This window comes from Apus apus, chromosome 2, assembly GCF_020740795.1.
Source record: "Apus apus isolate bApuApu2 chromosome 2, bApuApu2.pri.cur, whole genome shotgun sequence".
Taxonomy (NCBI): domain Eukaryota; kingdom Metazoa; phylum Chordata; class Aves; order Apodiformes; family Apodidae; genus Apus; species Apus apus.
Window position 1 is genome coordinate 134,759,602 of NC_067283.1, and position 12,471 is coordinate 134,772,072.

At 36.1% G+C, this 12,471-nt stretch overlaps 2 protein-coding genes across 5 annotated transcripts in view; one reads left to right on the plus strand and one right to left on the minus strand.

The window, feature by feature from the left end:
- RIDA (reactive intermediate imine deaminase A homolog) overlaps positions 1–12,471 on the minus strand; it is a 959,578-nt gene that overhangs the window by 546,427 nt on the left and 400,680 nt on the right. The window lies entirely within an intron of this gene.
- The window catches only part of VPS13B (vacuolar protein sorting 13 homolog B), a 442,966-nt gene that overhangs the window by 137,355 nt on the left and 293,140 nt on the right, over positions 1–12,471 (plus strand). For 3 of the 4 annotated variants that reach the window (XM_051610148.1, XM_051610150.1, XM_051610149.1), the window contains exons 18-19: positions 2,101–2,235; positions 3,046–3,219. The exons of the other annotated variant lie outside the window; for it this stretch is intronic. In XM_051610148.1, the coding sequence (XP_051466108.1) occupies positions 2,101–2,235; positions 3,046–3,219 (309 nt within the window). The remainder of the gene's footprint in view (positions 1–2,100; positions 2,236–3,045; positions 3,220–12,471) is intronic. 4 annotated transcript variants of the gene reach the window in all.

The window sequence follows — 12,471 nt, forward strand, 5'->3', positions numbered from 1 at the left end:
CTTCGTTTTAGAAGTACTTAATCTTCCATAGTGAAGTGAGAGAAATATATTGTACACCACACATTGTATTTTTGAGCATTAAAGAGTTACTGAAAGACAGAAACAGCAAGAAGCTACCAGTATTGAGAAGACTTGAAAGATGTGGGTCAAATTTGTTTTGCTTTGACTGTAATCTTGGCTGTTACCAACAATATTTTATAGTTTTGGAATAGACAGAAGACAGGGAAAAACATACTTTTCTACTCCCCTCCTCCCCCCTTCCTCCCCAAGACAATGGCCTCTATTTGCACAATTTTATAGGAAGTGTGAGCAGGCAGAGCCAAGACTAGGAAATGCTTAGAGGTACCCTCTCTGCTTTTGACAAATTCACACATTGTGTCTGATAGCACACCTTAGATAAAACAGGATTTTCAGCTTTAAAAGAGGCTTGCCCTGGTCAAGACTGGGAATGAGGTGTATTCACGAGACTAAAATTGGTAGCTAACCTTTCAGACTGAGAACTGTTGGGATGTTGTAGCAGCAGGCACACATATGGGTTGCAGTGAGCATTCTTTGAGCCTGAAGTCCAGCTGAATTACAAATTAGGAAAACGCTGGGCATATCCTGAACACAAAAGACAAGTTAAATTTTTATCAGAAAGTATGCATAGAATTTGGAACCTACTTGCACATGGCACTCTGGTTTACTAAATGCCGTATGTCCTTTGGTATGCTGCTTCTCTCTTCATACCTTAGAAGTAATATTTATTCAAACATTATTTTAGTGTCTTACCAGAACAAATATGTCAAGAAGTCTGCTTGCCAATTTTTTTTATATGCACTGTCACATACACGTCAGTGCTTAGGAACTGGAATAGGCACAGTGAACTAAGCACAATTACCAGGTATAATCCAAAATCTTGTTCTCTATAATTTTTTTTTTCCTTACTAATCGATGTGTTTCTTGGTTTAAATCTTTTAGATTGTGCAAAAAACTGAGGAGTTTATTCTGTAGAGAACATGTTCAGTGTTTTTGATGTGTTTAAATATCTTAAAATAGATATCAAAAGGCTTTGTTTTTTTTTTAAACCTGATCTTATGTAATACTTGCCTTGCATAAATTATGTATTTTAGAGCAAAATGTTCCATGTGCAAGGAAACAGTTCTATAATTATATTAATGTTTGCATAATTAACAAGCTGCTTGCCAATTTTAACTGACAAATTCCAATTCCCTCCATTGCATGAGGGGAAAAAAAAAATATTGGTCAATTCTGTTAGTTCTTCCTTTCTTGCAGGTGTTGAAAATATTTCTTTCTAATTTGCAAGTAAATTTATGTCTTTCTTTCTGATAGACAGTGATGTAGAGAATAGGAGGGCCGGCTTTGTCCACCCATGCTTTGGGGCTGTTTTGGAGCTGCCCTCGAGCTCTGCCAACATATCTCAGTCCTGACTTGCAAGATCCCCCACGGCTGCTGCCGCTGCCGTTCTAGGCAGCTCTTCAGAAGTGACTGCCAACAGCACCAAATTCTTCCAACCAGTGTAGTAGTTGTCTGGTGTGTGCAAGTGGGGGCTGAGGAAAGACCACCAAAACTTATTTCCAGTTGTGACCTAAGGCAAGGTTTGAACTCCAGTTTCCGTTGAAAAATGGCAAGCGTGTTGTTGGCTTTATGTGCCGTTCAGCTGTGTGGGTTTAGTGCTTTACGTTGCTACTGAGTAAAATGCTGTTGTCCAAATGTGAGCTGAAAACACTTAGTCATTTTAAGATCCTGAAATGAAAGGGTCGTAATAAAAACATGAAAGAGAATAGCTGAGGTGACACATACAAAGTGAAAACAAAAATGTATGTATGTGTATGTATACATATTTATTATTCCAGTTTCCAAGTGGCCTTGTGTGTTTTCCTCTGTTTCTGTATATATTTTGTGCATAACTGCCAGCATTAAAATGCCCATATACAGTGTTCTCTCACTTACATTTAAAAACTGTGAATCACAACAAAAATGCCGTAAGAACATCTAAGGTAGATAATTAAAGTATAATTAAGTTTAAATGCCTTGGTGAAGGAATATAAAAATATTTAAATTCAACAGGCTAGTACATTTGCAGTTTTCTTTTATTAGGTGTGAAATCTAAGAATCCCCTGCCAACTCTTGAGGGCTCAATCCAGAATGTTGAATTGAAGTACTGCAGCACATCATTGGTCAAATGTGCCTCTGGGACCGTGGGATCAATAAAAATTTGTGCCAAAGCCCCAGGTATGTGCAGCTGGACCATGTAAAACTTTATTGCCTGTATAGGAGAATTGGCCTTGCTTTTTACAAGGAGAGTTACTGAAACAAGAATTTACTCATTGTTCCTATGAATCAGAGAGGTTTTTTTTGTATTCTGTTTTGGGTTTTTTTATTGTTATTGTTAAGTGTGATCCGTTTTGGCCCCACTATAGTCAGTTTTTACTCTGAATAAAAAAAAATAAACAGGTCACTTTTTTTTAGCTGAGACAAATATTAATCTAAAAGCACTGAAGAAACTGGAATAACGCTGCATTTTCATATTACACAGAATATTGGCATTTTGCTTTATTTGTAGCATAATTTCAGTATATTCTGTTTATTGTTTAATGTCTCATTTTCCGTTAATGCCACAAGTATGTATTTTGGTTATGAAGTTTTTAAGGGCTCTGTCTTAAATATTTTTTAAATTTCTTTAATAGCATTTTTATTGAAGAGCACGCAGGAACTTTTCCAATCAATGTAAAGGCAGCTAATGTCAAGAACATAAAAATGTAATATATTTAACCCTAAATTAAGTTCATGGTGATTTTTAAAGATGTAAAGTACTATTTTAAAGATAATTCTTTATATGAAATCCTTCTGGATGTAAAGACATTTACAAGATAACATTAAGGAAGTGGTTTAATAGCTTAAATGAGATTGTGCTTTCTATTTCCTCTTTTAATTCTGTACTTAGAATGTTAATAGCTGTTCTCTTTGGACTAGTGAATGTTTATGTGTTGGAAATTTATCTTACTACAGTAAAAGCTCTAAGGAGTCTTACCTTTATCTTAGGTGGTGGTGGAAAAGAAAAGCTGATTCCTTTAATTCAAGGCCCTTCTGACACCAGAGACTTACACAGCAGCAAATGGCTCAATGAGAGTAGAAAGCCAGAATCTCTCTTAGCTCCAGATTTGGTAGCCTTTACAATCCAAATTCCACAGTATATGGACTACTGCCATAATTCTGGTAAGTGCAAAACTCTTGTTAAGCTGGTATTGCATTACATTTCTCCTATCCAGTGTAATTTTTAAAAGAGGGGCTTGATATAAAATATACCAAATGTTGAAGTATCTTTTCCACACACTGCACATATAATTTTACTTTAGCTCACTGAGACACACAAAAACTAAAAGCAGCATTCTGGTGTATGTCTTCTTTAATAAGGAATGCTTCGTTGACTTAGGTTGCCTCTGAAATTGTTTATACAGAACCTTTTGTAAACTTTTTTGTGGTGGCAGGATCCATGTTGAAAATAGTGGGTTTATTCTTTCATCCCTTTATTAACCTATATGGGTTGAGTTTCTTATGCAGAACTTTACTTGCTAAATTCAAAGTGATTCTTGTAAATTTGCAGCATAATTTCTAATTGAATTTAGCATTTTTATAGTAAAATGTATTGATAAAAGGATGATTTTTTTAAAATGCTACAGAGCATGCATGTCATCAAACTTGGTGTTATGGTGGATGTAAATGATGAAAAAATATTTTCAGAGTTGTTTGGATAAATCTAAGGGTGTTATTTACATTATGGGCATAATTACTCTTGCCTGACATTCTTATGGGTTCTGTGGGCTTTAAACCAAACATTAGTCTATTTTAAGCAACACTGATGATTTTGAAATGTATCTAGTTTAAGATAATTGTAATACAATTTGTTTTATACACATGGATCTAGGCTTTGCTGTCAGTATGATGTATTTTAAAAATGAAGCTTTTTTTTTTATCCTGTTGCTATGTTAAGCATGAAATCAAATAGGGGAAAAAAACAAAGCCAAGAAGCATCTAGTTTAAAGAAAGTGAAAGAATTAGATTGCTCCAATATTATTAGGTAACACAGAAGTAAACTGGAAAGTGTGCTTTTTTTGTCTATTTGTTTTCATATGTAATGGTTCTTGAATATCATTAGTCTGAAAAGTAATAGTGAATTTATGGCTGTCTTTCTAATTTTTCTGTGCATATGTAAGCAACATTTGATTCTAATGCAAAGTAAATATTTGTAAGCACTTTGCACTTCAGCATTTGTTAGGTTATTTTTTTCAGTAACTACTTGTATGTTTCTTGGAGAGCATCAGGTTGGAAATGTTTACAGCAGTGTTTTTATAACAATTATCTTAAGTTTCTGCCCCTAAAACACTAAAAAAAAGTAATGAATCAACGGTCTCTGAATTACTTAGATCTGGTTTGTAAAAATGTGAAAATCTGTTGCACTTGTTGTGTCACTTAAGTAGCTTTTAAATATTCATAATAACAGTTATTGCTGTTCTTGATTATTGCATTTTCTGCTGTTTTTGAGGATCTTTTCCATTTAATTTTCTGGGGTTTTTTTGTGAAATATTAATTACATTTTAAAGAAGCTGCATATACTTACCTATGCTATTGAATTACTGATTTTGTTACAGGTCATAGTGATCAGATACATCATAGCTCATCAGTATTATGGATAGTCCAATTAGATAGCAGAGAGTACTTGATGGGTTGTGACAGGAGATGCCTATGAGAATTAAGGCACGGACAAATGAAGTGCCAGCCAGACTTACGTGCAGGGACTTAAAAAGGCAGAAAATTGCTTTGTAATAGACGAGTGCCTGTGGTACCTGTTCTGTAGGTAGATGGAGATACATTTAAAATGCTAAGATTTTAGAACCGAAAATTGACTAGACACTTCACCCACCTCCCCAGTGCCTCAGAAAAGCTGTGTGGGTTCAGTGTACAGCGGCAGTAGCTAACCTGCAGGCTCTAGTTCTGTACGTGGCACCTGTGACTACTGACAGAGGGGAGGGAAAAGCTGACTGATGTGTGCAAGCTTTGGTGCCAGTAAACATGAAGAACATTGTATTGCAAATGTTGTTTTTTCTTTTTTTAATATTAAACATAGGAAACATTAATGTTTAAATTACCTCAGGTTCTATAGGAAGGGTGAGGGAGTTAACTAAAGCCTTCGCTTCCGAATACTTGCTGAAGGAACTAAGGCAGTGTAATACAGGAGATATGGCCATCCTTTTCATTACAACTGTGAAAACTACATGGAGAGAGAAAATGAAACATTTTGAGAGTGTAAAAATGCTTTTTCTGTCAGTTGCAGTCACTTCTGGGAATTAAGAAAGCTGTTCTGGATAATTTGACAGCAAATTCAGCTTATGCTTCAGGGGAATAAGAGGGTTGTTTAAATAAAGCTGTACTGCTGGAGATGATTGTGCAGTATTGAAGTTGTGCTATTTGAGCAATTTCTCCTGATAATATTAGATGTGATGTTCTGGAATAGGAATTTGGACTACAGAGAAGAGTAGAGAGAGCAGTGCAACTTACTTGCTGTTGAATGTTACCATATTGCTGGGTAAGTCCAGGGTTGGCTGAGTTTTCTAATTCTACAAAGTGCATGCACAAGTAGCTGTGTAGCTGATGCTCACAAAATACATGATTTCTCAAAAGAGCTAAAGGGGACAGCAGTACCAGCTTGGTGGGATTGGATAAGTTGTCACCCAGCACTTGGGTAAGCTCTGTTTACTTCTCTTCATATATACAAAGATTCAGAAACCTTCACAAACTCAAGTCAGTGGAGGTGCTGGTCACACCGTGCAGTGGGGCTGGGGGGTGCATTGGAGCTGTATAAAGACAGGGAGCTACAAATTAGCTACCTTTGTTAAGAACAGAATGGTATAGTATCTTTTTGTGTGTAAAGCCAAGCAATTGCACGGCAATTTCTGGGTACTCTGGAAGAATATTGGAATATGACAGCACCTATGAAAGTGACTTATAAAAATTTTTTGCTTATATAAAAAATAGTGAAGAAAGAGTAGCTAATTAATTCATTATGTATCTGTGAAGTTGAATGGAAAACAATTCAGTCTAAATTCAAAGCAGTTGTTTGGATATAAAAGGCCAAGGAGGAGGTATGACATTCTTGAATAAATCAGGGTGTACTTACCTGGAGAAACAAGTAGGGGACCTGTCCAGCCAGTAAGTGTCTATTGTCTTGCACCACTTTCATCATGTGACCCAGGGTGACCAGGATGGTTGTGCAGCTTGCTTTTACTGCTTGTCTGTAGGTGGCTCTGCAAAGATGGAGTATGTATTTACAATTTGAGTGACAAAGCATTTTACACTGGTTTTTATTCCTTACTGTTTCACTTGTTGCTGCTGAGAGGAAGTGGAAAACAAATACAGTTCTGGTAGTATCACACTGCATTGAGTATAACCAGCAAAGGAAAAACACCCTGTAAGGTGTAATGCCAAAATGGGCGGCATTAAAATGTGTGATTTATAGCATATACAGGGAAAGTAAGTATTGCATATAATGAGTATGTATACTAGTGATTACTTAGCAAGGGTATTTTACCGTTTGGTGCACAAAGTGCCATTGGCACAGTAGAAAACTGATCCACCTATAGCAGAGGAAGTATTTAGGGGCAAAGAATATAAATATGATTTTGTTTAGTTCATAAATACAGGTCTGGATCCTGGTGCTTTTAATTTTGGATATTTTTGTTGTATGAAGAACTGACCCAGGTATCTCATGCTCCCCAGTCTTATCTGAACTGCAACATGTAAAACAAATACAAGAAAGGAGATTATTCCATTACCCTGGGGCTTGGGAAGGTCTTCTTACTGTTCCTCTGAAATAATGCTGGCTTTATTAACCCTCAGAGCAAGCTGCAGACCTTGTTTGTTTCACCTGGTCTCAGAGAGAAATAGGGAGATTTCAAAATGAATGCTGGTGTTAGTATTTAATTATGAGCAGCTGTTGAATAGATGAGGTGAGCTGATTAAGCTCTATTTGGTTTGCCATATTGAATAATTGGGAGTGTGTGCACAGCCGGTGTATGGAGAGTTTTATTACATATAAATCAAGACGAACTAAAATAAAAAATACAATTAATAAAGTTTTCTTTGAGATTAGCTTAAATATTCAGTAATTCAGCAGTGAAATAAAGAGAGTAAACAGAAGTATCTGTATTAATATCATACTCATGTGGTAAATTGATACACCCAGTAGAGCAAAGTAAGAATGAGAAAGCTTCTCTAGTTTGTGACATCTGCGTGAAGGCTGAAGAGCAAGTATTTAACCATGTAAAAGTTGGTGATTTCTCATTTAAGCAGTAATTTTCTTAATCTTCTGAAGACTTTTGTATTTTTTCTTCACTATCAATATTTTTAAAGTTTAGATATGATCATTCAATTCTCCCCTTCTCCCCTCAGTAAAGGAAAAATAATTTGTGAAGTGAAAATACTTTGAAGAAATCATATCTTCAAACACGAAAAAAATGTGTTGTAAATGTACCAGCAGGAACATTGTATTTTTCCTGTCATGAAACAGCTGATATTATCTGTTAGACCTTATTTGAAAGAAGTTGAGAGGTTTTACATATGCTCCCAACTCTCCCTTTTTTGCAGTTAGAAAAGCCTGTCATTGACATATTTTTAAATTTAATTTTGACTACTTAGACTGCGGATGCTGCGAAGTCTGGATTTTAAAGCTGGAACAGTGATGTTTTTAAAGTTCTCAGTTCTAATTTAAGTGAGAGCTTGTGCTAGTAAATCTAAAAAAAACCCCAACATCCTTGTACAAGAGAATTCATAAACTAATTTTTGAAGTATTTTGGCAAGATTTGACACAATGTATGAGTAAAACCGCTTAATATATTGGAGTAATTAAAGACAATTCACATTTGTGGTTTGGGCATAAATGTGTAAAAATTATACCCATCTATCTTATTACATTTCCTTTTCTCTCCCTGAGGATTTCACTATGTACTTTATCTGTAATTGTTGCCAGTTTTCTATCAAGTTCCCACTGGGCTTCTGGTGCAAAAAATCTTATCCTCTCGATGACAGAGCTTGCCTGAATGATTTCATGCTCTTAGCATTTTTGTTCACGGGAATTAGGGGCAGAATGTAACTGCAGCTGAACATAGCATCTATTTTTGTAATTTTGAAGTTTAGACTCTGTTATTGGAACTAAATGAAGAGATGCAGGTGTTCTCCAGTTCAAGTCCTTTGGGATTTTTTGATGGTAGATGCTTGAAAAGAAAATGCATGTGTTTCCAGAGTCAAACAGCAGCTGTGGACAAGGATTTATGTTTTTCTCAGAACTTTGGGATTTCAAAATGTTACATTTAATCACATGCACAGAAAGGAGAGCAAATGTTAAAGATGTTACATATAAAACTAGGGGACTGATCTTTTTACCATACCAACTAGTTGTGGGAATAGAGGAACAAAGTGATCTTTAATCTTAATATGAACAATTTCAAAAGGATTATGATAGTTGCCAGGCCTCTGGTCTTTTGAGAACTGTGCTCTTGCAGCACACAACATTTATATCCTCTCAATTGCTTTTAAAATCTGGCTTTTTCTCATATTTTGTCTTCGAAAAGTATGAATGCTAGTAGTGAAGCTAGTGAAGTTACTGAAAATACAGTATTCCTGTAGTACTTAAGTTGGAGTAGGGTGAATTTAAATTCAGATAAATATACATTTTTAGCAGATGTTTTCTAGTAATGTCCTGTAGTTTTCAAACTCAGATTAAAAATAGCAATTCAACTGCCTGAACTGTGAAGCTGAATTTAAAATTATACTGAGTTGCAGAATTTTTGGCAGAAGTATTTTGTTGTAATGCAATTTCTCCGGCACTTTTTCTGTCTTACCATTTCTGTCTTGAAATTACTTAATTGTAGTAAACAAAATGCCTGACATCTTTTAATTTTATCACAAGTTCAAGTAGGGGCAGCAGATGGTGGTACTGCTGAGTGGTTCAGGGTGGCAGGATGGTGTGGGGAAGAACAAGATGATAGCAGTAGTAAATGCAAGTTAGTTATACCTGTCTGAGACAATAAAAGCCTCTTACTCAATGTGTTTGATTTTGCACATTTGCCAGCTTGTGTATGCTCTGTCCTCCCCCATTACTGTCACAGCTCGATATGTTGCACACTACAGCCAAGTTTAACTATCAAGTATTTTTCCAGAGCTGAATCACCTCTATATTTTCTGCCTTACAAAGATCCAGCACTTCCTACATTTTCTAAGAGAGACATAAACTTGTCCTGATGTGCAGTCTGTAAACTCTACTGGCTCCAATTATAAATGTCATGTCTATGGGAGTAGCATCAGGGAGGGACATACTATACAACACTAACTAGATTAACCTTATTTCTAGTGGGTTTTGTGACTCTGGCATCTGGCTGTAAGTTCTGGTTATAGGAAGGTAATTGTGCAATACAGGAATAAGGCAGCTTGCTCGACTTTTCTTCAAGTAATTCAGATTTTCTTGGGGGAAGAGGCATTTTCATCTCGCTGCGTACATTGCATTCAGTATCTCTCAATATGCCATAAATCTTTCAGCAGTGCATGTAGTCTAGAATTTTGAAATTGTAACTAAATAGAATTCTGAGTTTTGTAAAATGATACTTGAAAAATAAATGTGTAAAAAACAAACAAGCAAAAAATTAAAAAAACCCCCAACACTCCATCCTATCGGTTGTTAGGAAGTCAGCCTGTGTAGTTAAGTTCCCTGAAAATATTTGTTTTTCTTAGAAGTCCGACTGACTGTGAGAAGTATTTGTTCAACTGAACCTTGAGGTCAACAGAGTAACATCTTGAGCCAAAGAGGTGCTTTTGCCTACAGGTAATGTAGTTGATCTTGTGGCTCTTGGGATAGGAGTTTGTGTTGCAGTATTGGTAACTGAAGATTTGAGCTCTTGAGTGGTGAGTGATATGGGCTACACAGATGTCAAAGTACATAGAGGTAATCCCCCCACCTTTTTTTTTAAACAGCATAACCTAAAAACTTCTGTAAAAGTATCTAAAAAAAAAAAGTTGTTTAAAAAGCCTTTTTTTTTTTTTAACCTTTGAACACATAAAATGTGTAAAAGAGAATGCCAGATATGAGAATATTTCTGCTACCTTTATTTTGTATTTGCCCCTGTACTCAGCACTGGTGAGGCCACACCTTGAGTACTGTGTTCAATTCTGGGCCCCTCACTACAGGAAGGACATTGAGGTGCTTGAGGTTGCAGACAGGTGGGTGTTGGTCTCTTCTCCCAAGTGAATAACAACAGGACCAGAGGAAATGGTCTGAAGTTGCAGCAGTGGAGGTTTAGATTGGACATTAGGAAGAATTTCTTTATTGAAAGAGTGATCAGGCACTGGAAGAGCCTGCCCAGGGAGGTGGTTGAGTCACCATCCTTGGATGTATTCAAGAAACGTGTAGATGCAGAACTTCAGGGCATGCTCTAGTGGCCAAGATTGTAGGTTGTGTGCTTGTGGCTGTTTTGGGGTTGGTTTATTTTGTGAGGGGTTTTGTTTGGTTTTTTGGTGGTTTTGTTTGTTTTCGTTTTTGTTTGGACTCGATGAACTCAGAGGTCCTTTCCAACCATGACTATTCTGTGATTCTTTTTGTATGCATGTGTGTTCCATAGGATTTCTATTAATACAATCTGATAGTATCAAAGTGTTTCGTATGGTCACCAAAGTCAGGTTTAACACTTCTGGTTTAGAAAAAAAACCCTAAATGTGGGTTCAAGTGATAACTGATATTTCCATAACAGGATGGGATAATGTAATAAATAGTAATATTTGTGAAAACGCATTCACCTTTTCCACATGTGGCATCTGGAAAAGCATTATTCAGCAAGGTGACTGATACTGATGGTGTGGAGAGTTTTGGAAATGTGACAGGTGAATGCTCTCAGTGGTTGCGGACACACAGCTCTGGACACTGGAATCTGTCTTTAATTGAGAAAATATATGGGATAGCTCCTTCTTATTTTGAAAAAAATGCCATGGGATCTTTAACTTCCACTTGGACACTTCCCAGACATGGGCATAAGGGACTCTACTTTCAAATGGTATTTCAACTGTTTCCAGGTTTTATAATTTAATTATATTGCTCTCACTACGACTTTGGTGATGTAAATGAGCCATATAGCATGTCTGGTTTTTTTAAACTTAAATGTTAAATAGATATAACTGAAAATCACTGGACTTTCAGTGGTAAAACATAAATGCATTATAGCCAGGTCAATTTTTGTTTTTCAAACTTCAGAAACAAGTGACTAAATAACATGTTACTGAACAGAAATATAGCACATTTGATTAAAACAAGCATTAAATGAAGTATCTCAATTATTTTTTTAAGGTGGAAATTACCATGTAAAGACACATTTGATTCTAAATGTGTGGGGTTTTTTCTTGGAAATATCCATGGTTCATTTCTGTAGTAGGTTAAAAGGAAGCTACAGGTCACTCTAAAACTTAGTACTAACAGTCTCGTTTACATGGTCTAGGATGCAGTCTTCCACCCACATCAACATTCCAGGTGGCATGTTCCAGGACGCAATCAGCCGTATTGCCCCCTTCCACCAAACATTACTGTCCTGAACTTCCCACAAAAGTTCCTTTCTATAATACAATAATATGATTTTTACAAGGGCTTGTAGTGAGAGGACAAGGCGTAAGGGATCAGAACTAGAAGAGCATAGAATTGAGTTAGACATAAGGAGAAAATTCTTCAGTGTGAGGGTGGTGAGACACTGGAACCGGTTGCCCAGGGAGGTTGTGGAAGCCCCATTCCTGGCAGTGTTCAAGGGCAGGTTGGATGGGGCTCTGAGCAGCCTGTTCTAGTTGTAGGTGTTACTGCCAATGCAGGGGGTTTGGAACTAGATGAACTTTAAAGTTTCCTTCCAACTCAAACCATTCTATGATACAAAGCATAAATGAACTATAATCTCAGAAATAATGTTAGGTATCAGAATAATAATCTGAATAAATCAGAGATTGACAGCCACTTCCCCTCTGCCCTCAAAAGTTCTTATGCTTGTTTTATTTCTGGAATAAAACTACTTAAACTATACAGAAACATTGCTTAAATACAGTATAGATATTAGAAATGTCCATCATAGGGATTCCCCCCACCCACAAGGGAGAAAATAACAGACATTTTGTAAATAGAATAAATTTTCTTTACAAAAAACATAAAATACATGATTGAATGTAATGAAGTATTAAATACAGTGTTTGGCTCAACATCAGTGTGCAGGGTTATGGAACTCATGTAGTGGATCATCACCTCTGGATAATGGTATTTTCTGTTCTGTATTTGTCCATGGTATACAGGCTAATCATTAAAGCAAAATTAATCATCTTTTAAATAAACTGGACATCTTCCTTACTGGTCCTTGAATAAATTATATGTTCATCCTTGGTTACCTATTCAATGAAAAT